This window comes from Lepidothrix coronata, unplaced genomic scaffold (assembly GCF_001604755.1).
Source record: "Lepidothrix coronata isolate B3197 unplaced genomic scaffold, Lepidothrix_coronata-1.0 Scaffold230, whole genome shotgun sequence".
Taxonomy (NCBI): domain Eukaryota; kingdom Metazoa; phylum Chordata; class Aves; order Passeriformes; family Pipridae; genus Lepidothrix; species Lepidothrix coronata.
Genome location: NW_016690410.1, coordinates 525,373 through 552,437, shown reverse-complemented (window position 1 = coordinate 552,437; position 27,065 = coordinate 525,373). Strand labels below are relative to the sequence as shown.

The window sequence follows — 27,065 nt, the reverse complement described above, 5'->3', positions numbered from 1 at the left end:
CTCAGACACGCAGACAGTTGCCTGGTTCTTCCTGTAACAGCTCATCAACCCATTTGCTAAGAGAAATCTGTCTTCATTTCTTCTACCCTCACCACAATGGCCAAGTTCCAACACTGAACCTGTGTCACCAGACCCTCAGCAAGAGAGAACCAAGCCTCTCACCTCGCTTCCTGCTATCACTCTTTGCAAAAGGCCACATTCACTAGGGCCTCAGAATAGCCCTTCCAAGTGAACTTAGGTCCCTAGTGTGCTCTGACTCCATTACTGAATGTTGGGCCAGAGCCAGAAATCACAGAATGGCTGAGGTTGGCAGGCACCTCTAGAGATAGCTGAGTTCAACCCCCCTCCTCTGAGCAGGGTCAGCAGAAGCTTGTTGCCCAAGACTACATCCTGGCACACTTTGACTATCTCCATGGACAGAGATTCCACAGTTTCTCTGGGCAGCCTGAACATCCTGCATTTCAATTTGTGCCTGTTACCTCTTGTTCTGCTGCTGGGCAACACTGAGAAGGAATACTGTGCCAAACATGTCTTGCTGGCTGGATTAAGGTTTCCCTTTATATGACGAGAGCACAGCATTGTCCTCCAGAGGTATTGACCTCCCTCAGCTGCTTCTAGAGCTGAGGCACCTCAGCAAGGTATTCTGTCAGGGACCTGCTGCCTCCTCTCTCAGCTAGGTACAAAAAAGTGGGCATTCTCAATCACTTGAAAAATGGAAGCAAAAATGCACCTTTACCTAACGGCTCTGCCACCGTAACAGATCAGTAAGAGACTGTGAAGTGTCATATGCTATTGTCAGGGAAACCACAAGTGCCTCAGGTAGAGATGCAGTCTCCCAGTGGAGAGGGTGGCCAGAAGGGAGTGGATTTTGTACCATCTATCAGAATAGTATGCTCTCTGTTTCTGCTGTTTATTATAGTGCAAGCTGACATAGGCTTAGGGAGCAAAGAGATAATTGTCCTCTCAGATTCTCCAGGGGCACAAGAATAAGCCACAATAACAGCTTAAAGTGTCAGAGGAAACCGCACAGCTGAGACACCACTGAAACCTCAAGCACCACTGGAAATTTCTGGGTGTCCAGGGGACACCCAAAAAAAATCAACGAAAGCACATGGGGCAGGCATAAAGGAAGGGGATAAACAAGTTGCGTTAAAACACTGCAGCAGGATTAGACAGCCAGTAGGTCTGAAGGACAGGCACAGTCTGGGGAGAGCTCGTGGAGCACAGTAGGACACAGCTACATTGAAAACAATCCAAGCAGGAGCACATGAGAGAACATAATAGATCAGGATTAATGGGGCAATAAGAAGTATCGGGTCACTGTGGTACTGCTGCTGTGAGGCTGCTGGAAGACAAGACTGAAGTGCCCTGGCAGAAAGCATAGGAGGAGTCAGAGAAATACCACCCAGCTCTGCACAAGGCTTTAGCCAGTCCTACCTACTCCTTATCCCTTCAGACACTAAATTCACTCCCAGAACAGTGACGGGCAAGGGCACCCAACAGCATGCTTATAAACTGCAGTACTTCTGGGTATACAAAGGCACCAGTCCTATTTCCTGCTGGGCAGGGTGTAAACCCTGAAGGATCCTGGTCTGCCATTCATCCCTCTTGCAAGGTTATAAATTACTGCAGTGAAAGTAGCATCTTCCTCACAAAGGATATTTGTTTTCTTCACCTTGACCTGTTTTGATCTGTGTATCACAAATATGTGGAGGATCATATGGGGCTCAGTAGACTGAGGTACACCTGCTTTGGCTGCCATGTGCAAGGCCACACACACACAGAATCAGAGAATGGTTTGGGTTCAAAGGAACCTTAAAGATCAGCTAGTTCCAACCCCCCTGCTGTGGACAGGGACACCTTCCACAGGACCAGGTTGCTCAGAGCAATCATCTGACCTGGCCCTGAACACTTCCAGGGACAGAGCATCCACACCTTCTCTTGGCAACCTGTTCCAGTGCCTCACCACTCTCACAGTAAAGAATTTCTTCCTAACATCTAAACTAAACCTACCCTCCTTCAGTTTAAAGCCATTCCCCCTTGTCCTATTACTACATGCCCTCGTAAAAAGTCCCTCTCCAGCTCTCTTGTAGCCCCCTTTAGGTACTGGAAGGCTGCTATAAGATCTCCAGAGAGCCTTCTTTTCTCTAGGCTGAACGACCTCAACTCTCTCAGCCTGTTTTCACAGCAGAGGTGCTCTAGCCCTCTGAAGCCCTCTGATCATCTTGATGGTCCTCCTCTGGACTCATTCCAAAAGGTCCATGTCTTTCTTGTATTGGGGGCTAAAAAGCTTGATGCAGCACTCCAGACGGGGTCTCACAAGAACAGAGCAGAGGGGGAGAATAACCTCCCTTGACCTGCTCATCACACTGCTTTTGATCCAGTCCAGGACACCTCTCCCACAGCACCATACAGCACTGAGCAAAGAAAGCCAATATACCCACAAAGGAGGTAGGAGTTGGCTGAAGAGTAAGGTAATGGGCTGCTAAAGACAAAAGACTCAGAAGTGCAGGCAGCAAAAACTAAAAGGAGGAGACTTGAGCAAACCTAGACCTGAGAGACGTGTGCTCTCAAACATGAGATGCTCGGACACTGCAGTGTCATCCCAGCTACAAAGCCATCCAAGCAACGTAGCTCTCATCTGCCATCACCCTGTCCCACATGCCATAGAGTTCTGCAAACACCAGTGCACCATGCAGGTATAGTCCCTTTTCCACAGCTATCTGTCAGTACCTCTCACCCCTACCAAACACCACTTGCACCTCAGATCAGCACTTGGTCAAGAAGTATCCAAATGACACCCTATAGGACAGCTATGCTGTATGAGTTCATAGCGTGGGATGTAGACTTTCACTCCAAGGAAGCTTTGAAACCTCAATCTCCAAAATGGAAAAGACAATGTATTATTAGCCTTGTCAGCACCTAACCTAAATTTCAACTACATCCTGTACTCCAGACTAGCAATTTTTGTTATGCAGCTTTTGTTATCAAGCCACAGGAAATCTCCAGGAATCATCTTTTAAACCCCAGTGTTCAACAAGGATTGCCACATTTAGACATATGTGGAAAGATGAAAGAACTGCACCAGAAAAGGGCAACTTACATGAATTTTAATTACTCTAGTCTTCGCTCCACAATTCTTCTTGAGCAGCATCTTCTGAAAGAGAAATAGAATCCAGGGATTAGTAGAAGTATCATGAGGGAACAGAAAGAGGGAGGTTGTAGGGAGTCTCTTTTCATCAACATTTAATTAAAACAAGATGGATGAATGGTTAGGTGAGGTACGAAAGATTATAATTTACCTAAAGTGGCCATCAAGTAATCTGGCCATCTCCTAATCTGAGACTGCCTCAAGCAGCCTGCACAAAGTGCCCTGACAGTGGCCAATGCACAGAGTCCTTTGACACTGACTAATACCCTAGGTTTTGAAAGAACATACAAGAAACTTCACAGAGAAAGGGATGGAACAACTGTCTAAAAGGAAGTTTCTTCCTAATTTCCGTCAATTAGACTTCGCCCTGTAGCAGGTGAATTTATCTTCCTTTATGAAGGAAAAAAAAGGCTCTTTCATGTAAATGTGGGCGTTCCCATTCTTTAAGAATTATTTTCATTATGCTTATTTATTTAGAATTTAAAAATCCAAGGTAAAAGCACCTGCCTGCAGTCCTAAATCCCTTTGCCACATATTGGAAGAGCCATTAAAGTTGTCTTAAGAACTGCACAACTTAGCAAACAGAATATACTTGAACCAGCAATTATTCTGTGTAACTGGAGAAATAAACAGGTGAGTTTTAGTTCTATCCCAGTTCTGAGACAGTGCTTTAAAAGGTAGCAAGTGAATAAAATTATTCTTTCCAAATAAAAAAAAAAAAAGTCAAAAAAACCCTCCGAAGTGGAAAAACAAGGCTTCAAGAGAGAACAGTTTTTCCACTAAAAAAATACTTCAGTTACATTTTTCATAGTGAAAAACCTGATGACAGAGACAAGTCAGGAAGAAACTTCTCCATCAGATTTTGAAAAAAATACTAGATTTTCCTAGCTCCCATTTTCTACCCTTCTTCAGTTGGAAAGCTGTGTGAAGTGCAGGAAAACACTCACCACACTCACATGTTTTCACAAAGCAATCGAAGTGTTTTTCAGATGAAATTCTTAACACAAAAGACATGTAGAAAGTCATCCCATCATTTTATCAATATTACGTTTTGTTTGTCTTCTTACTTTTTCCAGTACAAGTCAAGATAAAAACAACACAGTACAGTGAGCCTTGGAAACTCAAAAAGCTTAAAAAATACAAAATACGCCAAAAAAACCCCTAAAAAATTCAGAAGAAAAGCCACCATCCCAAAACTGAAGACAGCACTCAGGTAAAAGTATTTGTTATTTTTCCAGCCAAAACTACTAGTGGGAGGTGGTAAGAAGTCCCATTCCTCCACCACTATCTGCCACTCTACATCCCATAAGCACATCTTTGCAACTCCAGCCCACATAACTGCCCAGAACTTAAGAGACAGAGCTGGAGACCCACCCAGCATTTCTACACACATTAGCTTCTTTGATCTAAAATCCAGAACTCAGCACACTCACAGCCCACTTTGAAACTTTCACATGCACAGTTTGGGGCTCAAGAACAGTGTATTTCACTGTCCAAGCATGCATGGTGAAGAAGGGAGGTGCTGCAAGGATTTTGAGCTTTTTCTCTTAATCCTTTAGCAGGTGAATCCTAATGCTGTCTCAGTTACTCAAAGAGCTCAGCAGTAGCTGTGCCTAATGGCTCTGCTCCCAGGTCTGACCTAGCAGCACAGCACCAAGTTTTCTAACCTAAAAGGACCCAACAGATGTTTGCACAAAACAGATAGAAGGAGACAACCAGAATAGCTGAGCTAAACTAACCTGAGCCTTGGCTGTCTGAGTAAACCAGTAATTCCCAGGGAATTCCTAAAAAACATCACAGAACTCGGTTCCCAGCCAGGCTGCAAGGCAGCTATTGTATTTACTTTGAGGTCACTGCCATTCTTAAGGCCCCCACAACAGCACAGTGAAAAAGACCGACAAGGAAGGAGAATGTGGTAGTGCTGACAAACCCCAGGGTTTAGGGAACGGCAAAGTGAAGAGTTGTGAGGTCTTGCAAAGTTTTGAGTTCTCCTTAAGGTTTTCTTCCAGCTGCTGTGAAATGTTGGCTGGTGGGGATGAGAAGAATAGACTAGGCAGCTCAAAGCCACAAGACCACTGGTGGGATAAAATGTGCGAGATACAGTCGGGTTGAGCAATGAAAGGGAGAATCATGACTCTTGATTCTGAGCCCCATCCTTCAGGGGAAGAACACGTACAGCAGAACATCACCTGCTGCAACATATTTGACTACAAGCTGCATGACTTTGGGTGAGACCTTCAGCTTCTCTAGGTTGCTGTAAACCTGAGCTTTAGAGTAGTACTTGGCTGAACTCCCAAGGATGAAGAGAGGCTGTGACACCAAATTCCTCAGTGCCTCAGTAGCACCACTGGATCCTCTGCTGAAAAGGGACAAACAGAATTCTGTTGGCCAGGGAGCAAGTACAACACCTTCCAGTACGGTGAGATGCCTGGCACAGTCACACCCAGAGGTCCCTCAATGACTCCATCAGGGTGCAATAAAAGACATTATTTCCCAACTATAAATCAGCAGAGGCAGCAAGATATTTACCTATCCTGGCCTTCTATTAAAATGTATAGGGAGGACCAACAGAGACAGAAATTACAGGATGACGACAAAGACTGACTGAAAAGTTTGAACTAGCCTGTAGGCAGATGGACAACCAGCCAGACTCTTGCAAGAGGAATTCAAGTGCTCAGCTGTATCACAAGTCCTACACTTCTGGTAGCAAACAGAAGTGCTCCTTTAGTGATGCTGTTGTGATAAGCTTTAATTACATGAGGATCTTACCACTATTCACACTGTTGCTGCACTTTGCAGAGATTGGATTGTGCAGCAAGAGCAGGATGCCCTACATAACTGTTTCATCTTTGTTCCTGGTGTTCCTCTTGATGGACTTAGTAGTAAAATGAAAACAGGACATTCCCTCATCCACAGGCTGTTAAACTGGAGCATAAACCTCAGTATAGGAAGATCTCTGGAACTGCTGGTTTCTCTTATTTCCACTTAGGCTGAAAGGAAAGCAAGACCCCTTGTGCTGTACTCTTGCAGCTTCCAGGTCCAAGACCATAATAAGATACAAAACAGAGGAAAGGAGAGAAAGTAAGCTAGCCACATGATCCTGCAGCTGAGAACGAATACATAGAAGGCCAGTTATCAAATGTTATTCTATTTAATCAAATTGCTTCTACCTCACTTGCAGCCACATGCTTTCTGCGCCCAGCACAGTAAAGCCACGCTTTACAAAAAGTAAGTCAAGCATCTTTCAATGGTTTTCCATCCCTCGGTTTTCCCTTTCCTTGCCAAACCTGAGGGCAGACTTTTGGACAGGGAAGCTAAAATGCAGTGCTGCTTAGCAACAGCCAGGGACTTTCCACAGCAGCCTCTCCTCATCCTCTCTCTGGAGACCTCCACGTCACAAGCCAGCCATGAGATGCAGCAACTCATTAACTCCTATTTACATAGATACAAGGCAGAGCTGAAATAACATTTATGTGGCTACATGACTTGCAGTAGCCTAAAGCAGGGGGAATGGCCTACAAGAAAGGTGACATGTTCAGTTTAGTAACCCTGGGATCATTCCTAACTATAGACCAATGTGAAAGTGCAGTTTTATTTCCTCAAGTTATTTTCTGGGAGTTATGACAAAGAAAAGAGCAGAGATAAATCAAAGGTCATGGAGAATATTAGTAGCAGAGCTGAGATTAAACCATAGGGTATGTTTTCCAAAACCCGTTCTTCCATTTCCTTTTCTGCAGGTAGAAGAAAAAGACACAGCATCCCTATTTCAATTAAAAAGTCTCTCCTGCTGGTCTCTGACAGAACTGCTTTTTAGACATACATTTCTCATTCTAGAATTGTTTCCTTTTCACTACCTCCACAGGACAAAGCAACAACTCTTTTGTCCATTAGTGTTTTGGGTTTTTTTTTAATTGTTATTATTTAATTTTATTATCTGGTCATAGTTTTAAACCTAAGGGCCCGTCCAGAGTTGGATGCAGTTTAACTATTACTGTTTTTTTCAGACCAGTTTAGTCTATGTCATGCAAAAGAGCACAGGAACTCTCAGTTCAACACAATTCATCATTTCATGACACACTTCATCAAATGCTACATACTGGTATACAATCAGCTTGTTACAACTTAAGAATTTTGCAGGGATTTTCACTTGCTTAATGAAAGATTTCAAAATGTAATTAAAAAAAAAAAAACAAACAACTGTGCTGTAACTTGACTGAAAAACCAGACTTGCAGAAGAACATCAGGCAGGCCAGAAGTCTGCCTTTCTTTAGTTTGCTGGGAACCTTCCACAGAAGGGCTGGTGCACTTTGAAGGTATGGACACATCCTTCTGTTGTTGACATCTTAAAGCTCTTGACAGGATACAAAGTTTTAAGCAGTCCAAGTTTTCAGAAAAAGCCTCAGATCCATAACCCTTGTTTTACTTCCATGCTGTTAACCCTACCAGCTCGTTTTCCAATTGTTCAGGTACAAGAAGGCAGACCAAGCTTGAATGTCTAGCACAGAAAATAGAGAAACAGACTGATGATGTTCCTTGCTTTATTAAATAAAAAAAAGAAAAAAGAACTGAAAAAAGAAACATTACAGTGTGAGGAGAAATCGCACTCTAAGTCACAGCAGAAGGCTAATGCAAAGGGAGAAAGCATGCCCAGTGATGCAATGTGCAGAGAGAAAATTGCCTCATATAAGGCAGAGAGGCAGCTCCATGGCCCATTGAGCAGAGGGCTAAAGGGGCCTCAACAAGATGCATCTTGGGACAGGGAGGTGAAGTGGATGCCGGTGCAGAGGCAGTGCCCACTCGTGAGCTCTAGCCCAACACCACTCCACGAGCTGGCTGGGGAAGCATTGACCTGTGGCTCTTCTCTCTCTGGGAAGGCATTTGAGAGCAAGAAGCCTGCCTGTCCTTTCCTAACAACCTTCAGAGATGGGTTTGGGCCAGGAGGAACAGCTTTCCCCACCAGCTACCAATCAGAGCCTGTTCCCTGCCCCACCACTGCTCGGGCAGGGGGGGTGTGCAGAGGGTTAAGGCTCAGGGCAGCACAGTGGGCAGATGAGGTCAGGGTGTTGCACAAAGTGGCCATTGTGCAGCACACTGCAGCTGCGGCTTCTGCTTGACCAAGTCCCACCTCTGCCCCACTGCGTGGCACAGACAGACAGCCCAGGGGGTACAGGGGCCCACAGCTGTGAGCCACCGGAGTAGGGAGATGCATCCAGGCAAACCAGCAGCAGCCTCATGCCACTAATGGAGCAGAGGATTTCAGCAGAGCCCTTTTAACAGCACAGGCTGAACTAAAGGAAGAGGATTGGCTACTCCCCAAAGGCAGTGTTTCCACAAGCCAGACATGAAACCCCAGCAAGGCCCCAGCCAGAGCTCAGTGCCTTCATCTTCCCATTTCAACAGCTTCAGGCATCTCCAGGCTTAAATATCACAGCCCAGTGCCCTCTGCTTTGGAGAAATCTTCCACCCAGGAGAGCAGTGCATGCCCATGTGGCAGGGCACAAGGGAGCAGGGCCATGGTTCCTGTCCTTTTGCCAACATGGTGATGGGCACTCTGCAAGGGGAAAGCCAGGTCTGCTCTCCCAATAGATTTAGGAGGATAATAAGCAAAAAAAAAAAAAAAAAGCTATTTTGTAGGTTGATTTTGAACTGAGGTTTTTAATTCCTTGGCTCTGAGCAGTGCTGCTAGGACATTGGCATCACCTCTTAGCCCTGCAATACAAAAACAGTAGAGAAAAAGAGTAGGTCACAGGCTCCTCCTTACTGCTTTTAAGCTGAAGCAACTCCAGCTGACATTACCCCCCATCCAGGCTCAGGTTCTCAGGCATACATGACTTAAATCAGCAGAGAAACAAGAGGGCCAGGCCTTCCCAGCAGTCACCTGAGTGTGCTCTGCATTTGCACCACCAGGGATGCCCTGTGCCAGGGAAGCACCCATTGTCTGGGCCCAAGGGTGCAAGACTGCTATCCAGTGCATCCATGTGCCAGAGGTGGACACAACTTCCCTGCCCAGCCCCTGCAGCAGTACAGCGCCCAGAAGGCTATAGTTCAGCCACAGCCTTAAATTATGATTATTATCTGTCACAATCTCCAGACTTCTCCAACAGAAGTTAACAGCCTCACAGCACTTTAAAATACAAGCCAATTCAAATGATTTGGCCAATGGTCCCCTCCTACAAAAACAAACCTCGGCATACAAACACTGTAAGCTGCAAAGATACTGTGAAACACCCTGAAAAGCCTCTGAACTCTTTAGAAAGTTATTTCTAGTTCACATTCAGTTGAATTAGTCATTAATACTTTTTTGCCACATTTATTTTCAACCTGTCTGAAGCTCCTTCAAAACATCAACACATTTGGTCTTTTAACACTGTCGTAAAGGGCTTCCATCTCTATCAAGATAAGAACCTCAGTTTTCCAGGCAGCATCTCTGCCACCAAGTGCCACAAATCCACAGCCTCCATACAGTGCAAACACCGATGGCTTAATGCCTCTGGACAGGGCAACAGAGGAAATGCTGATTACTAAGTCATCACTGAGAACAAATTCAAGTTAAAAAATAATTAAAAAAAGCCAGACAAGGCCTTCCAAGAAAGATGTACTGCAGGGACTTGCCCAGGATCACACTCAAGCAGTGGACCATGAAAACCACAACAAAATTATTTCTGTGGTCACCCCTCCAACATGGTGTCACTAATCACATGTTGTGCACTACTGGGAGGGGCTCAGCTGTCACTGCTGAAGTGAAATGGGTGAGAGCTTACAGCAAATACAAAATGCCCCTGAACCACAGATAAGTCTTAAGTGGCAGAATAGCAAGTCAATCCAACCAGTGATTGCCCTGTAAGCACACACAGGCCACTTGCACCCCAATCAAGAAAGGTGATCTGCAGGTGATCACTGCAGAGTGGCACCAGGCTGCTGGGCCTAGTCAACAACCGCTACAGAAGAGAGTGAGCTAAAGTCTGGACAGCAAGGTCTGCCACCTGGCAGAGCATCCAAATTCCCACTGGTCCCAAGGCCCAGAAAGCAGATAACATTATTCAAATTACAGGCTGCTTTTTGAAGTTCTGCCTCCATATCCTAGAGCCACAGTTAATGCAAACTCGGCTACCTACTCACACAGCTGTGGTCTAAGCAAACAGACTCTCTGCCTGTCTGTAGGTGACTACAGGTTTTCTACTGCTCCTCTGTCTTCTTTGTGGCATACAGCCTCCAGATATGCTCTGGATCTGTACAGAAGCCCTGTCCTCCTAGGAACAGATAAAACAGGCCAGATTTGCCCTGGCACTTTTACCACTAGCCCTTTGATTTGAATTTGGGGATGGAGGAAGTGAACACTCTCTATGGAGCATCTCTGGCTCAGCAGCCGCTTCCCCTGCTGGTCTGGCAGAGTCTGAGTCTGCTGATCTGCAGGGTACATCAGATGGTCCATCTATTCACTCTATGCCAATCCCAAATCCCTCACTGAGTTTTCTTTGAGGCCTGAAAAAAATGCAAAGCTCCATTTGTGCAGGAAACAGATCTGACCAAAAACTCCAGCACCTGTGGAGTAACAAAAATGTAAAGAACAGGCAGGATTCATTAATTCCCTATCACTCATCTGCACGTGCCAAAGTTACCAAAGTTCAAATGCTGGGCTTGCCCCTCCTGCTCACTAGAGCCTGTGAAGGGAGGAGGAGTACAAAGGGACAGGGAGGTCTAGTTTCACAGCTGCCAGGCATGGCAGCAGCTCCTGACAGAAAGCTTACAGGGCTTTTATGCCAGAGCTGCCAACGTGACTGTTTCTTCCCCTCACTCCTGGCCTTGGCTCCAAAGCTGTCCACAGGGAATGTCCAGTCTAGTCTAACATATCATCTGATGTCTCTATAGTTTGTCTCACTTCTAACTGAAGTCTTGGCTCCGACATGAGGTCAAAGCCCTCCCTCCCCATGGACTTTTGCCATAGGCAGAGCTAGGGCAGAAGGCCCGCTGCCTCCTGCGGCTTTATCCCATTCCCCTCAGCACTGCTGCTGCAGCACATGGGAGATGGCAGTGCTGGGGGCTTGAAACAAGCAGCCTCAGACTCTTCCACCATTTGCTGTTCAAATGTTGGCCCCACAAGCACCAAGAAGGGGTTAAGACATTAGCCCAAGTCAGGCAATAGAGTAAGCAGAGTTCCCTTTAAGCGGGGAGATACAGAAAGGGCTCTGAAAGTCACACAGCTGTATACCCCGGGAAAGAAGAAAAAAAATTTCTAAAATCAGGGGAAGGTACAGATTTTTGTCAGCTGTGACATTACAGGGACACAAAGAGGAAGAGAATCCACAGATGGCTGCTCCAAACCCAAAGACACCATCCTCAGTTAACTGAAAAAACTACAGGACATTGTGCACACCTTCCACAAAGTGAACAGCCAAGCACCTGGAACACTAGGTTTCCAAAAGAGACTGCATGCTTGCACAGGTTTGCCCCAGAAAAAGATAGGTGTACATGTGGAAGGTAAAAGGAAAAAAAAAGCCGAAACAGCCAGCTCAAAATGGTTTCAAGTCTAAGTTTTTAAGGCAATTTCTTCAGGTTTTTTAGCCAACCTGAATGTTTTAGATGTTAATGTTTAAAAGTAAAAATTCTTGGACCTCAATGCCTGTTTGTCAGACCAAAAACCTGCCATGAAATATAGATAGCATAAGGGACTTTTCAGGAGGTATAAAATCCATACCACATCTATCTAATCCATCGCAGAAAACATCCATTGGAAATCAGTGGGTTTCTCTGAGGAGAATCTGGAATATGCACCTTTTCAACAGATTTTCAGCCAGAGGATTGGTTTAGTGGAGCTTCTCAAAAATAGGGCAACATAGGGTACACCCACTGCACTAAATGAGAAAAGGATTTGTCAGCGGCCTGGATCTTCACAATAGAAACCTCAAAAGGTGGCACTGAATTGGCTCCCACCCTCTCCAGCTGAGTGCAAGGCAAGTTACCCTGTGGGAACCTTTGCCTTGTGTTCAGCTGGTGCTGCTGGGAGCACTCACAAATGGAATTTTATGCAGAAAAGACATAAGGTCACATCTCCAGATGAGAACCTGGATTAGTAGACGGTAAGGAAACTTCGAAAAGGCCAAAAGCAGACTGACTGCCTCAACAGCTCTAGAAAGCCAAAACAAGCCTGTATTAAACAAACAGGCAAACATCCCAAACCATGGGACTTGCTTGGGCTCCACAGAGTCTGAACACAGGGCACAGAGTCACTTCTCCTTCTCTTCCCAAGACACACACGTGTATATATCATGTCTGCACAGCCCTGTAGCATTTTTGAGCATCTTCTCCTTTCACATGACTATACCTATTTGTGAAATCTCATGTGTTTGTGTGAGCACATGAAAATAAACAAATACTATATTAGAAATTACAGGCCAGAAGACAATTAACAAACTAGAGAGACCCTTTTTTGTCTTCAAATAGACATCCGTGAAGGGGGAGCAGTAGAACACTAATAAACACAGAGAGAAATGATGATGTAACCCAACTGTTCCCACATTCTCCACCCAACCACTTACTTGTTCCCCTGCTCCCCTGCACGACTGAACCTCACTTACACATTAGTGACAAGGGAACATGCTGAAGCAGCTAGCTAGCTAATAGGATAAAGGCCTCTTACTCCAGGGAGCTAATCCATTTAGGCAGAACATAACTAATGACTGCACTCTCCCATGCCCACACGCAGCAGTGCCTGCCCACACCTGCCTCACAGCACAACACTGCACATCACACAGGGCCTTGGGTGGTGTTTGAGACTTGGAACTCAGAGCTTGTGATGGGGTTTGACTTATCAACTTTGGAAGGGCTGGCCTAGGCCTGTACCCATGTGAATAGCTTGCAAATATTTCTGAGGAGCCAGCATGCCCTGCCTGGTGCACTGTCCTTCCTTTTAAGTAACTGTATGGTCCCCTTCAGAGCTGGTGATCAGCATTTGCTGATCCTGCAACCATGTTACATCCCTTTGTTCACACCCTCACAGCTGCACAAGGCTTGAGATGGCATAAAGATGGTCCAGGGAACTCTCCCCAGTGCAAGGAACAATACAACCAATTCAGCAAACAGTGCTTTTCCCTGGACACTTCAATGCTGATTGAGCTTCAGCATCTCTACTTGTCCATGGGTACTATTGGATACACATTACTCCTGCTAACTTTTTGAAACTCCCCTATGTGAGGGCAGTGATATACCAGCTCAGAATCAGAAGCAGGCCACTGCCCTTCTGAACAGGTGTTAGCAGGGCATAGCAACCCTTAGAGCTGTGCCCAAAGCTGTGCGTGAAGAACTAGTTGGAGAACTGCTGACCTCATGCATGCAACTCCATTGTCTGCATCAAGATCCACTTTCCAAGTAGATGGAAATAAACCTTCAACTCAATAGCTTGCAAGATCCATATCAGAGCCTGTATAACACGTGCCAGTGCTCATAACACATGCATCAATTTTAATACACAAATCATTTCAGTGTTTCCTTCTCTCAGTTCAGGCTTTTGGCCCATCTCATGCTTATGAAATGCTCAAGTCCCAGAACCAAGAGGGTCCATTCACCCACCACACTGCAGAAGGGCAAAAGTTCAGATTAACTTATTAAAAGAGATACCTGAATATCTCAAGGCCAATTTCATTAAGATCCTCTGTGCAGAGAAAGGTTGATAATAAAGCGAAAGTTTATACCACATTTATATGAATAGTTTTGAGGGTGTTTAAATTATTTGAATGTTTGCATCTGGAAAGCAAGTAAACCAGTGTCTCAATTCAGTACAGTTTTATACAGTGGACTGAGCAACACAGGCAAGTCTCACAGTTGCAGCAGTAGTTACAGCTGCTTTCTACCTCTAACCCTACCAGCAGCCACATCATGAGATAGCAATCTGATTTTTTTCAACTTCTTGTGGTTTACCATTTCACTCAGCTCTAGAGAGAGTCCATAGCCTGTATTAGCATAACTGCCCATAGTAAGAGTCTGCAAAATGCAAATGGGAAGAATTAGCCTTTCCTACTTCTTGTAGCAGTCAGGCTTGAACAGAACATTGGTGTATTATGAAAGAGAAGATACAAGAATACTAAAAAAGTTGTGCTATAAATCTTTCTGCTCAGAAAATATTTTCTAAGAGTACCACTTCCAGTGCTCAAAATTACACTCATTCTGCTAACGATAATTAGAAACTAATAGAGCTGGTTGTATTATTTCAGAGGCTGACAAGACATTATATTAAGTTGAAAATTAATTAAGAGCTTGATTTGATAGCACACCAAATTCAGTACTACGATGAAAACATCATGAACTCACCGTGCTATTTCCATCAGAGCTCTGAACAAAGCACCACATCTTAGATTAAGACTTACATTAAGGTACGCTCAATATACAGTCTTATCACCTAGTCAGGTGCACCATGTTCTTTTGTGAGGTTTGTCTGTCTTTCCTGCACATACAACAAACAGTAGCAGTAACAAACTTTCCTGAACAAACTGACGGCATTCCCTGACCTGCAGTGGTTTCCCCAACTGCAAACCACATCACCTCTAATGAAACGAGAAACAGGTTTACAGAAGTGAGAAAACCAGATATCTGACTAGCTCTATTTAAGGATATTCTACCTATACTAGGAACTACACAGATCCTCTGGCTCTGCAATTTGGAAAATGATTTTTTTAAACTGTTCCTTGTTTCTTAAACATAATATGCCCATATACCATCATGGCAGAGCCTATAGGACTGTTTGATAAGCCTCTAAAGTGATATGCAAGATAGACAGTCTCTAAAGCCTCCACAGGTAGACAAAAGATTTTATTTATGCTGTACAAAAGAGCATGCTTACAATAAGATTGCAACATAACTTGTAAAGCATTTCAGGGTTCTATCCTTTGTATAGCTGATCAACCTATTTTTTCCATAATCAAAGGTGAAATTACAGCTTGCAAGGTTATGCTAAGATTTTCAAACACAAGCACGTTTTTTAATTAAAAATATAGTTTACCCTAGTATAGACATGACCACAGACTTTATTTACCTTAAGTTCCTAACACTCCAGAGGATCCTCAGTTTTGTAAATTCATCCCTACGGAAATTGCTTTGCATAAGCAAAGTCCAAGAGGAGACCAAAAAGACTATGTTCAATAATGAAAACCAGCAAACTTCATAGGGTTTCTCTTAAGCACCTTCATTTGTGCTTTTTTAAATTTATGTCTGGCCCCCAGGACACCTATGTTTTTGAAACCTTGAATTTAGAAAAAAATGTAATTACATGTTTTTTGGCTTGGAGGAGGAGGGTTCATCTCTGATTTATCAGACATCATTTCCTCAAAACCAATTGCAGCTCAACAAGAAGTGTGTATCTGGGATCACATCCCTGGAACAGGGCAGGGAGTTTCACAAGTGAATCTGCTCTGGGTTAACTCAGTCTCCATCTACATGGAAAGTAGATGCCTCTATTGAGTGCCTCCTCCCGTGAGATGAGCTGTGGACCAATGCCCAAAACTCCCATTGACATCAACAGGCTGAAAGAAAGCGCGAGCAGAGCCCAGCAGTGTGGTTCTCATGTGAGCCAACAATGGAGAGGCTATTCAGAGCTAAGGCAGAAAATCAGAGCTAAACCCCAGTCCACGCCAAGGACAGCTGTGTTGTTGACAGCCAGGCTGGCTATTCTACCATGCCAAAGTTTGTCTCGAAACCAGAATTTCCTAGAGTGTTTACTCTAGTCACGGGCTTGGCCTTAAAAGCTCAGCCAGCTTCTGCCTACTGAACAGTAATGGCTGCTGCACTTTCAAATCTCAGACACACCCGGGACAAGCTGCTTGCTTTCTGTCTGTGGTGTCAAAACTGGAGCACAAATGCCCGACATTAATAGTTAATCTGCACCATCACACAACTGCCCTGTTTCTGCTGTTTCAAAACCCACACTACCACCTCTCTCCTTCCTTCTCACTCAAGGCAGTGCCCCATGGGGAGACCACAGTGTGTAAAGCACACCCATGTCACCTTTCAGACACCAGTGCCCCAGTGTCAAGCCATGCTGGGCAAGGAAGGTGTCCTACTTCACAGATACAGGGCTAAGCAATGCCAGTGAAAAGCAAAGGGAAAACAAGCTCTTGCTTGCTACCATCTCTCCTTTGTAGTGCTTTGAAACAAGTCTCTTACCATCTGATTTTTAAGCCGCAGCAGTCCCCGTTATCTTGTGGCTGCTGAATTCTAAGGAAATTCAATGCTTAGTGGTGGTAGGGTAGAAACAAAGGGGAAAAAAAGCCTAGTCTATCCCTATTGTTCATTGTAGTTTCTTAACCTATATAATTAAGTCAGAAAAGCAAGTAGAAAAGTGCCTCCACCATCAGATGTTCTCTGGACTATATAAGGAATAACCAGATTGGTTCTAAACAGCCATTCACCCTCCCCAGTCTCCTTGAGCCACTTCACTAATCCTCCAAAGAACTAAACTGTAAGGCTTTCTCCTTTTCAGATGTTGCTAGCATAAGCAAAAGTCACAACTTATCATGCCTGAAGAGAGATCCATTCATCTGCACACTAAATACAACTTGGGCAGTGACAGCATATGGTGGAGCCGCCTGCAAACTCCTTTTCTCCCCAGGCAAGGGTGAGATATTTGTATCACAATGAGCCACATGCTGAGGGAGGAGTGGGCAGGGAGAGGTATCTGGCCAGCACAACAGTACATTGGGACTGGACCCAAGCAGCCTTTCTAGTCCAGACACACCAAGGCTGGGGGAGGTGAGGACAATCCAGCCCTACTGCAGAGGAGAAGAGCACTGTAGAGAAAGTCCTGACCTTCCCTTCCAAGCAACATCTCCAAACTGGTGTTGCTGGAAAATATAAACAGGTTGCAGTAAAACTTTTGAATCTGCCAGGCCCTTGAGGTTACTTAGGCTGAACTCAGGAAGTGGGAAAGAGAACATGCCAGCATTATCCTTCTGCACTGTACTGTGTCAAAACAAGAAACAAAATAGCCTTCGGAAAACCTTCTTGGAGAATGACCTGCAACAGTCAACACACGAGACAGAACAGGGATACGTTGCAGGATGGCCACCCTTGGGGATCCAACCCGGCACCTACTCTGTGACTCTCGTTCACCCCACCTTCAACCACATTTTAACCAGTTGTGTTGTTGCTGCAGTTTGAAGCTCTTGGTTTTGCTGAGTGATGTTTTCTGTGACCAGCTGGCAGCCCACCATAAAACACTGCCAGTAGATATAGGAGACTGGGCTTTTCCTTCTACTAGTCCAGTAGGAATTATTCTCTGTGGTCAAAACCCCAACTTTGTCCATTCACATGCAGAGTTTCTGGCAGCCACTTTCAGGTGATTTACCCCCCAGGTTTGCTCCTCCCGTGCCTATCTAGCCCCCAGAGTCAGATCAGGAGTTCAAGACCTACGCAGTATCACCAGCACCACTCAGGACTTCTCTCTAAGTCACATCTCAAGGCCACATGCCAGTGGTGTCCATATGCCCATTTGATCTCCTCTCTCTGGTCTGCAGCCAAAGAATCAGCTCTAGTTTAATACCTTCTTACCAGGCTTAAGAGCTTTGAGAAAAAGAGAAAGACAGCAGGGTTGGGAAGGTAGCCAGCAAGCCTGCCAATCTAAATGATAAGCCCTTGGCTTTATCCTCAGGTTCATCATTTACTGCCTCTGGTGCCAGGTGCTAATATTGTTCCTTTGTAAATCCTAATACAACAAAATTAGTCTCTCTTGCTCTGTCTCCACCATTCTTAACCTTCCTATTCTACAGATCTCTACTGTCTTCAACATATCCAAACTTCAGCCACATCTAATTTCCTTCCCTCATCTTCCTTTTGCTCAACAAAGCTCTCTTGTGGGCTCAAAAATCCCCCTGACCAACCTAATCCCTACTCTTACACGATTCACAGCAGCACTTTGAGGAACTACATTTCAGTTGTTTCAGCAGATAGCTACTGGCTCACACTGTCAGGGTAGTCCAAATGGCTATATTCACCAACATGCAAGCTTCCAGGAAAAGGCAAAGTTACACAGCCAGATATGCAGGGAAAAAGAGATCAGTAAGTATTTCCAGACAGAAGCTCACTTGTCTACCTCCCCCTAGAACTGTTGCCTTTGCACACGTTACAAAGCCACGTAATACAAATCAAAGATGCACTCAGGCAAAACAAGGAGGCGAAACACTAAGGGAAAAGAAGTTTGGCCCTAGGAATGGACAAGCCGACACACTCTGTGCCAGGGCTGGCACAACAGTGGAAGAGGTCCAAGAGACATGTGATGTGTGATCAGAATGAAAGTCTGCTAGCAGCACACCTGAAAGGTGAACATGGTATCAACAGATATCATGGGGCAGGGCAGAACTGGAACAGACCTGTTCCATTTAAATTAATTCTGCGTTTCAACACTGTATGGAGAACATAGATCCTCATGGAGCAGCTGGTGATGTACGGGCTATATGAACTCCAGATGACCCTGCTTGAGCAGAGAGGTTGGACAAGATAACTTCTAGAGGCCCTTTCCCATCTCAGTGATTCTGTGAAAATGCTCTAACCTCTGGAACACCTATTGATGCTGAAAGTTTGGGAATAGGACTAGATTATCCTGCCTGCCTTGCCTTTGGCATTTACAAGCTGGCAGCAGATGAACCTTACCATCAGTGAAAACTCAGTTGCCTCCTTCAGAAAAGAAGAGGAAATCATGATGCTTTCTAGAAGCAGCCAGGCCAAGTTCTACATAGGTTACTGCTCTCTTATACACTCCGATTCATCCAGCTGCAGCAGCACACAGGCACTTCCTAATGTTTTTACATGAATTAGATAGCCATCCAGGGAACACTTAAGAGACATAGAGACAGAGGTATCTGCTGTCTGGCAGTCATACTCACCTCCCTGGGGCTGGGTGGGGTTCCTCGTGCCTTCCCTTGCTATTGAGTCTCTCTCTCTACCTCCTGGACTGCACAATTTCTTCCCACCCTCCCCCTCTCCACCACTGTCAGACTACCAATGCCTTAATCAGCAAACCAGACATCAGCTGGGTGGCACTGAGCCAGAGAGTCTTTATAACAGAGATCAAACCAGAAAGGAACATGTCAGCTCCTCCAAAGACACAAAGAACAAGACAACTCTACCATGCCCTATCTCCCACTCATATGGTACATCTCTAAGATACCAGAGCCTCCTGCCACAGAACTACATCCTTGCAGGCAAGTAGACCAGACAGACAATCTCATCGATCATGTTCTGCCCCAAACTTTCTCATGCTCAGATTGCCTTGCAGCAGCCAAGCATAGCATTTGTTTGCTGGCTACTTCAGTGCCAAACACTGGCAGGGGTGAGATAGACAGGGGCTTCTATGTTAGAAGAACAGCTGCTATAGCATATTTCTGGGGATGAAAAATAAAAGCAAAATTGCAGGAGGTTACCAGAAGCAGAATTTCTCATTCTGTACTGGCACAATCAGTTTCTGCAACAGTTTCTTTATTATATTGCTTCAACAAGTGCTCTACTGCACCCAGGAACAAAGAACTGCTATGGCCCAACTTCCCACACTTGAGAGACAAGTTCTGGCACTGGGCCCCTTAGGAAATGGTGTAAGTTATTACACTCAGCACAGGCCTCTGAACTCTGCTCAGTTACTCCAGAGAGCGAGGCCCAGGGCAGAGACTGTGATGAAACTACTACCAGCACCAGCAGTAGATTTTCCGGCACCCTCTCATCACAGAGAGAAGCTCAGATGGGCAAACAGATGGTAACAATTCTCAGGAACTGAGAAGGCCTGGATTCAAAGGAGAGGCCAAGAGGTGAAAAGGACTCACGAGCTCACACGTGGAAGCTATCTGGAAGCTATTTTTCAAGTCCTAGAGACAGGCAAGGGCAAAACCCAGCTGTGCTAAGGATACAGAAATCTCACCCTGGAGCCATTAACAGTCCAAAGCCCAGACCCCAGTGCATCAGGGGTCACACACTGGTCCTTGGTCACATGTGGCAAATGCTGTTGTGCAGCCTCTGCGCAACCAGTATCGGCCCAAAGAGAGCTTTCAGTGCTCATCACTCCACCAATGCCCAGTCCAACCAAAATGCCAGTATTCAAATACACAGCAGAAGGAAAGATGGTCTTGATATTATACAGCTAAGCCCAGACCAGGGCTCACACTATTCCCCGGGCCACTTTCAGTGTCAAATCATGATGAAGTTCCACTCGCCTGTCATACAGTAGTCACTTTCCAAAGGAGTGAATGAACAATCCAAATGTTAGCACAGGATGTATTTTTCTCTTCTGTGCTGGCCTTTTTCATCCCAGCATCTCAATGCATTTTAAATAATGTACTAAGATTCTGTAAGAAAACATTATTGATACTCTAGAGGGAAAGCCAAACAAGGAGCAGCTGAAATCACTTGGCTTGTTCAGAGAAGAGAGTGAGAGGAGACCTCACTGCAGTCTGCAACTTCTTCATGAAGGGAAGCAGAGGGGCAGCCACCAATCTCTTCTCTCAGACAACCAGTGACAGGTTCTGAGGGGATGCCATGAAGCTGTGTCAGGTGAGGTTTAAGGTGGATATTAGGAAAAAGTTCTTCTTCACCCATAAGGTGGTTGAGTACTGGAACAGGTTCCCCAAGGAACTGGTCACAGCATCAAGCCTGATAGAGTTCAAGAAGCATTTGGACAATGCTCAGGGCCATGGTGTGAGCTGTCCTTTGCAGGGCCAGGAGCTGGACTTTAATAAGCTTTGTGGGTCCCTTCCAATTCAGGGTATTCTATGAATCTATGATTCTATCTACTCATAAAAGTAAGCAAACCATGGCAGAAAGTTCAGAGCAAGTTGTGAAACCTACCTAGTGACTTTATAGTGTAACTAGAAATACACTCACATACCCAAATCCTCTGTCTTGTACTTTAAAACAATGCTTTCATGTCAGCCACCTACCCACACATAAATGAGAACAATTTGGATTGCTCATTGTACCACCCCAAAGCTGCTCCCCTCCAAGAAATGCCTCTCCCTGTAAATGCTACGGTCTGACTTCCCAAGCTTCTGTAAGTAGATTTCAAAGGTGATCCAGGCAGTCCCACTGAACAACACAGGAGGATGGATCCGTTACTTCCTCTCTATCAGTTTACACAACATGCCAAGACCAATTAGTCCCATGGGAATGAGCTCAGCAGCTCCAAGAAGTCTTTGTGACACCCTGGACTTCCTTACACCTCAGCTGACCCTTATATCCACTGGTACCTTGAGCCATCAAAGGATGGCCCTACTCTCCCTAACCTTGTGCCCTCAACGTTGCCAAAAAATCCAGTTAACAGGTGAAGTTAACAGGTGGCAGCAGCCACAGTCTTTCCAGGACATGCACAGCCTTCATTAAATAGCAAGTGGTTGGCAGCAGGGCCTGCATGCAAGGACAAGTCTACCCAAAGACCATGATCAAGGCAGTGCTGGGAAAGGGCATTCACTGCAGCAATGTGGGTGTCTGCACAAGCCAAGGTATTTCTGCCCAATTAAGGGAAAGAATAGAAGCCTTCTGAGGTAATTTTCTAGTCCTTTGGAGAAGTGAAGAAAAGCATTGCATTGAAATGCCTTAGCTCAGCCTCAGCAGGGAGAGACTGGGTGACCAGCTGACCAGCCAGCCAGGGTGGGAAATACACCCACTGACTGTCCAAACTCATGTCTGGGACACAAAAAGGCAGAATACTTTGTCTTGTGAAGCTAGAAAGGCATGCCTGGACATCTAACTGAAACAGGACTTTTTAAACCTGCTCCTGTGCAGCTTCCCTGCTGCAGGAGACTGAACTGAAAGGCATGGGTAATGGAGATCTTCATTCATTTGCAGGCCATGAAAGCACAGCATTCCCTAACCCCTTAAAAGCACTCACATTGCCCCCAACCCACTTGTCTCTCCCAAATTTGCTCCTCTTTCTTCCCAAATGGCACCAAATTCATTGGAACTCAGGGAAACATTCGGACACCACATGCCACTGACCAAATGGTCTTCCTGCAAAACCTGTCTTGGTCTGTCTGAACCTAAGAATAGCTACAGCATCCCAACACAGAGCCACTTCACACCATGACTCTTGGGACCCACGTTCCATCACCATCCAACATAAACAAAATTCAATGCAAAGCACTCAGCATCTCTTCATCCACCCTTGAGTTACCCATACCACATCACACCCTCAGAGTGTCTTCTTATCTCAGAACACATTTGCTTCTGGCACAAATTAATCTTGCCTGATACTCTTTGTCAACTGTCAGCTGCACAGAGCTGCAGGAATGGGAATAAGGTTCAGGGATAAGCGTGACAGACGTATCTGCTGCTCAAAAAAAGTCTATCTGATAAAAAACTTTTCAGCTGCATTCTCATGGGCAAGCACATGATGGAAAGGAAAAGAATCATAAAGCAAGAATAGCTTGATTTCAGAGCCCAGATGAAGCCTCATACCATTCCTCATTAGCATTGTTTACCTGACTAAAAAACACATGATGCCAAGTGCTGCCCAGGCAGTTAATAAGAACCACTTTTGTTAGAAAATGGAAACAGACAAAAAAAGAAACACCCTGGTCCCATTTTATAAGGGGGGAATGTAGATCCTGAATCATTTTCATAGGAGAAATAAGTACAGATAATGAGCAAAAACTCATCATAAAGCTTCAGGATGTTACTGTCTCAAAGTTAGCCAATTAAAATTAGAAAAAATAATACAAATGACCAAACACTTAAAATATTCAGGCTGCATCTCACTTTGCATGTATGTGTCTTGTCATCCTTAACAGTACACTTGCTTTCAAATTAAAAACACCAACTGACTATCCTCTCTTTGTAACATGATTTCCATAACCTGAAATGTTAATGACATCTACAGTAAAAATATTATTTAAAAAACACACCACCACCTCCACTCCGGATTTCAACTTCTCTTGCAAAAATTTTTGCTACAGTCAATTCAGAAGTACAGAGAGCAAGACAGACCAGGAAATAAATTTTTCTCATAAGGTTTCCCCCCCAAAAAACACAACAGTTTGGAAAGCTCATTTAAATTAGCCCCTAACCTTCACACCAAAACACTCACAAACACAGTACTGAAAGGAACTTAAAGCTGAGCAGGCATATGCTATGCCTGGGATCCAAATCAGAAATCACCTGGGCCAAAAAGAACATTTCCCCATTTACTCCTGGGCACTCTGGGGGGGGATAAAAAGAAAAAAAAAAAAAAAGAAGGCTGGGCACAGGCTTACCAGCTTTCTTCTCCTCTCATAAGGATGTGAGACTAATTAAAGTCTGTCAGTATCAGTAGAAGATTTGGGTGATGTGAAATGCAAGACTGGGCCTTTTGAATGTTCTGTGATCAGAAACTTGGCTAGAAGGGTGAAGAGGGGATGAGGAAAACTGTACTGAAAAAACAAGTCTCTGCATTATGTATTCATGGGACGTATGCTGCCAGCAGGACTGAGAACAAGCAGCAATGTAATGGGGAAATGGAGAAGTCTAACTTTTATAGATCTTAGAAAATAAATACATAGTCCTTTCTTTCAGTGGGTCCATCTTGTAGGCTTAAAGCAGTTGTTGTTAGCAAGGTTAAAACTAGTACATCCAACCAACCAGAGACAGTGAAATTCTTCCCTAATGAGAGGAAATTCAGAACTAAAAATAATTGTTTTTAACTTACTGCAATTTAGCAGGGCCAGCAGATGTCTGCAGATACTCTTTCAAACTGACACTACACCAGTGCAAAAAGGAAAACAAATAATGAAGAGAGCTGAAATACTAACTCTACAGCAACGCCTTTTGAAAGAGGGGCACCAGATGGGAACTGCACAGGGCAGCCTGTCCCATCAGTACCAGGCATGCCCCATTTCTCAGGCTCCATAGAGACGATGCAAACTCCGCACCTCAATCCTAGGCCCCAACAAAAGTCCTGCAAAATCAAGAGTAACTGCATCTAGAGCAAACTGGTAACAGTTTGTGTTTTTAAAGTATTAAGAAGGTAAAAAGCACTGTTTTACACTGCTATAAAACTCCTAGGAGGCATAAAGAGACCTGGGCCCAAAGAGGTCAACAGTGTGGAAATAGCTATCATCATCAAGTCTACAACCACTTTCATCAAAAGTCTTTTTTATACGTCCCTAAGCAATCATTTATTTTGGAGTAAGTGATATAGGTCAGATCACGGCAGCAGGGGTAACTCAAAAGCAAACTCCAATTATTTTGTTCCTGTGCCATGCAATGAACCAGACAATACAAGTCCTGCCTTCCTAATGAGGGTAGCAAGAGAACAGCCCAACTGTAGCAGGAGCCACTCAAGTAGCAGCAGCTTTACCTCTCAAGACAGGTATCTACACTTAGTCCTAGTTTATCCAAGACAGAGAGCAGAAGTACCAGCTACGCCCCTGGAGACACAACCACAAGAAGCAACTCTGTGAATTTACTGAGCCCTGCCTCAAAAACACTTTTCTGTCTTTGCTTACAACATCTCTTTTTTCAAGCAACGCTACTTTCCTCACATGAAGTTCTGCCTTACCTGCTGCATTTTTTCCAAGTCAAGGCTGGGCCTCCTGACCTTATCCCCGTATCCTTGTCGATGTCTCTTACAAGGCATGACTTGCTCAAGGCCCGCCCCAACGCTTGTGAAGATTAAAGGTCTGGAGGCTGGGCTCCGCACCAGGGGCTGGAGTCTCTTGGGAGGGGAGGCACTGAACAGCACGGGGCTTGGGCTGGCGTGCAGGCCATCGGCCTGCTCTGCCACAGGCCGGAAGGACATGGCGCACAAGTTCTTCACTTCTTCGTCACTGGAGGAGGTGTTGTTGCCGTCGCTGCAGCAGGCAAGTCTGCTGACCTGGGACCACTTCCGCTTCTCTGCAGAAAACTCACGGTTGATGAGCTCCAGCTCCTCTTCTGAGCTGTGGCGGTCAAGGTTGGCATGGAAGAGGGCCCGAACCTTGCAGCACTGGTTATCCTGGTTCTGGAGCTGGTTGGTGGCCAGAGGGGTCAAGGTACAATTCCGTCTTCTCTCTAGTGGGAGGAGGAGATACAGGAATGGCAGAGCAGATCTGTGTCCCATGCCCTAATAAATTTGGCCTGTTTTCTCCTGACCTGTTGTTTTTATCTCCTCCCGAGTAAACTTCTGAGCTATTTCCCCACCTTTTCTTCCCCAGATGAAACACCCCCAGCTGAATGCTACCCTTTGGAAGTTTCCAGACATTTGTTTAGACCAGACAGCTATACATCCCCTTTCAAGCTGTCACCTGGAAGTCTAGTTCCAGAGCAAGAACATGGACCTGTCACACACCTCATCTCCTGAAGATGGAGAAGACATGATCTTACAAATGTGTTGCTCAGCACTTGGCTCTAGCTAAAAACATTCAGTTGTAGTGACCAGTTCTCAGGGCAGAAGAGGCAAGTAAGTTACATTGCTGTTAAGTGTCACCTTTGTGGCCAAAATAAGAGAGATCTGGTTTCTGGAGATACAAGTCCTCTATTACAAGACTTGTCACACAAGAGAGCCTGCCTTCAGCCATAAACTGGGCACAATTTACCTCTTCTGCTGAGCTCTTTCTATGTTAAGCACACGGAGCAGGGATTTGAATTTGATTTGACATGAGTCAGGAATTTAACTTCTTCTGCCTTTGCATAAGAATCCACTTGAAGGTGGGCACAGGGCATGCAAAAATGGCAGAGACTTAGTACAGCTCAAGAGATACGTTTACTACAGATTTCACCTGCAGCTCTAAGCTACTTCATACCTAGTCCAAAAACAATATCAGAGCCCCTGTCTCTTCTCTATCAAACACCCTTAGCTAGTTGCAAGAATAGGGCTGCCCGATACCAACAGTACAGGAGAAACGGAGAGAGCTCATCAGATAAGGAGTGGAGGGGAATCAGGAACATGAAGGTCAAAACTCAAAATGGCAAGGATGAGGAAACCAAGAACAAAGATAATACAGGTGCAAAAGCACCTGTATAAATTTTTAGTCCCAGCTCTGCTGCTGGCACAATTGTGGACCATGTCTGCAACACTGAGACCTTAACACATGGTTAACAATGTCTATCTCTGGTAATAAAAATGTGACTGCAGCATCTGGTAACACTAGCTTCTCCTTGTGAGGTCTCAAAGGCTCCAAGGTGACTTATTTAATGCATCTGGTTGTGGTACACTGGGGACTGAGAAGGAGGCACTTGCAAAAGCACAAGTGAAAAGCAAAATGGACTTCAGCTGTGGTATCCCAGGATCCTCCTATCTCATCCCTTTACCTCTGTCGATCTGAGCAAGTTCCTGGTTCTCTCCCTCAGAGTCATCGCTGTCCTCATCACTTGGGGGATAGGAGATCTAAGGGACAAGGAGAAAGAAAAGGCTTCATTGTGAACACTGAACGTTGCCCTGCTGCTGCCCAAGCCACTTCCCCCACCCTCCCACTCTCATATCCTGCAGGCATCCATACCACCTCACCACACACACCCAGCCATAGCACCTCCCTGTATACACATCCTCATCTCCCAACCTCAAACTCCAATTGTATCCTCTTATTTGCAGCAACACAAAACACACGACCTGCCGCTATTTCTACCTTAATGCACCACCAACTCTTTCCCAAGCACAACGAACATATCCTGCCCTTTGGTTCCCAGACATGAAGCTTGTAACCATCATGGCTTACCACATCCACATCACGTGGATAACTGAATCTCCAAAATCTCCACTTCCGAAATAAAGACACATCCTGTCAACAGCACTATCATCTTGCATGGCACCCACAAATGAAAGTGGCACGTTAACTTTAGCCATCCTGTGTATGTACCAACACTTCCCCCTTGAAGGTTCACACACCAGCCACCACTGAACAGACTTATCTTGCTTTCCTACAAGACAACCCTGAAGAATGTAACAGAAATAACAGGATTTCACAGAAATGCAAACAATACCATAATGCTGTCCCTTCCA

General features: G+C 45.0%; 1 protein-coding gene across 5 annotated transcripts in view; it reads right to left on the bottom strand.

Annotated features, from left to right (window-relative positions):
* The window catches only part of LOC108506851, a 58,035-nt gene that overhangs the window by 13,148 nt on the left and 17,822 nt on the right, over nt 1-27,065 (bottom strand). For 3 of the 5 annotated variants that reach the window (XM_017834246.1, XM_017834251.1, XM_017834250.1), the window contains 3 exons: nt 26,378-26,453; nt 24,648-25,138; nt 3,104-3,157 (listed from right to left, as the gene is read on the bottom strand). In XM_017834246.1, the coding sequence (XP_017689735.1) occupies nt 3,104-3,157; nt 24,648-25,138; nt 26,378-26,453 (621 nt within the window). The remainder of the gene's footprint in view (nt 1-3,103; nt 3,158-24,647; nt 25,139-26,377; nt 26,454-27,065) is intronic. The other 2 variants (XM_017834247.1, XM_017834248.1) reach the window with 2 other exon arrangements.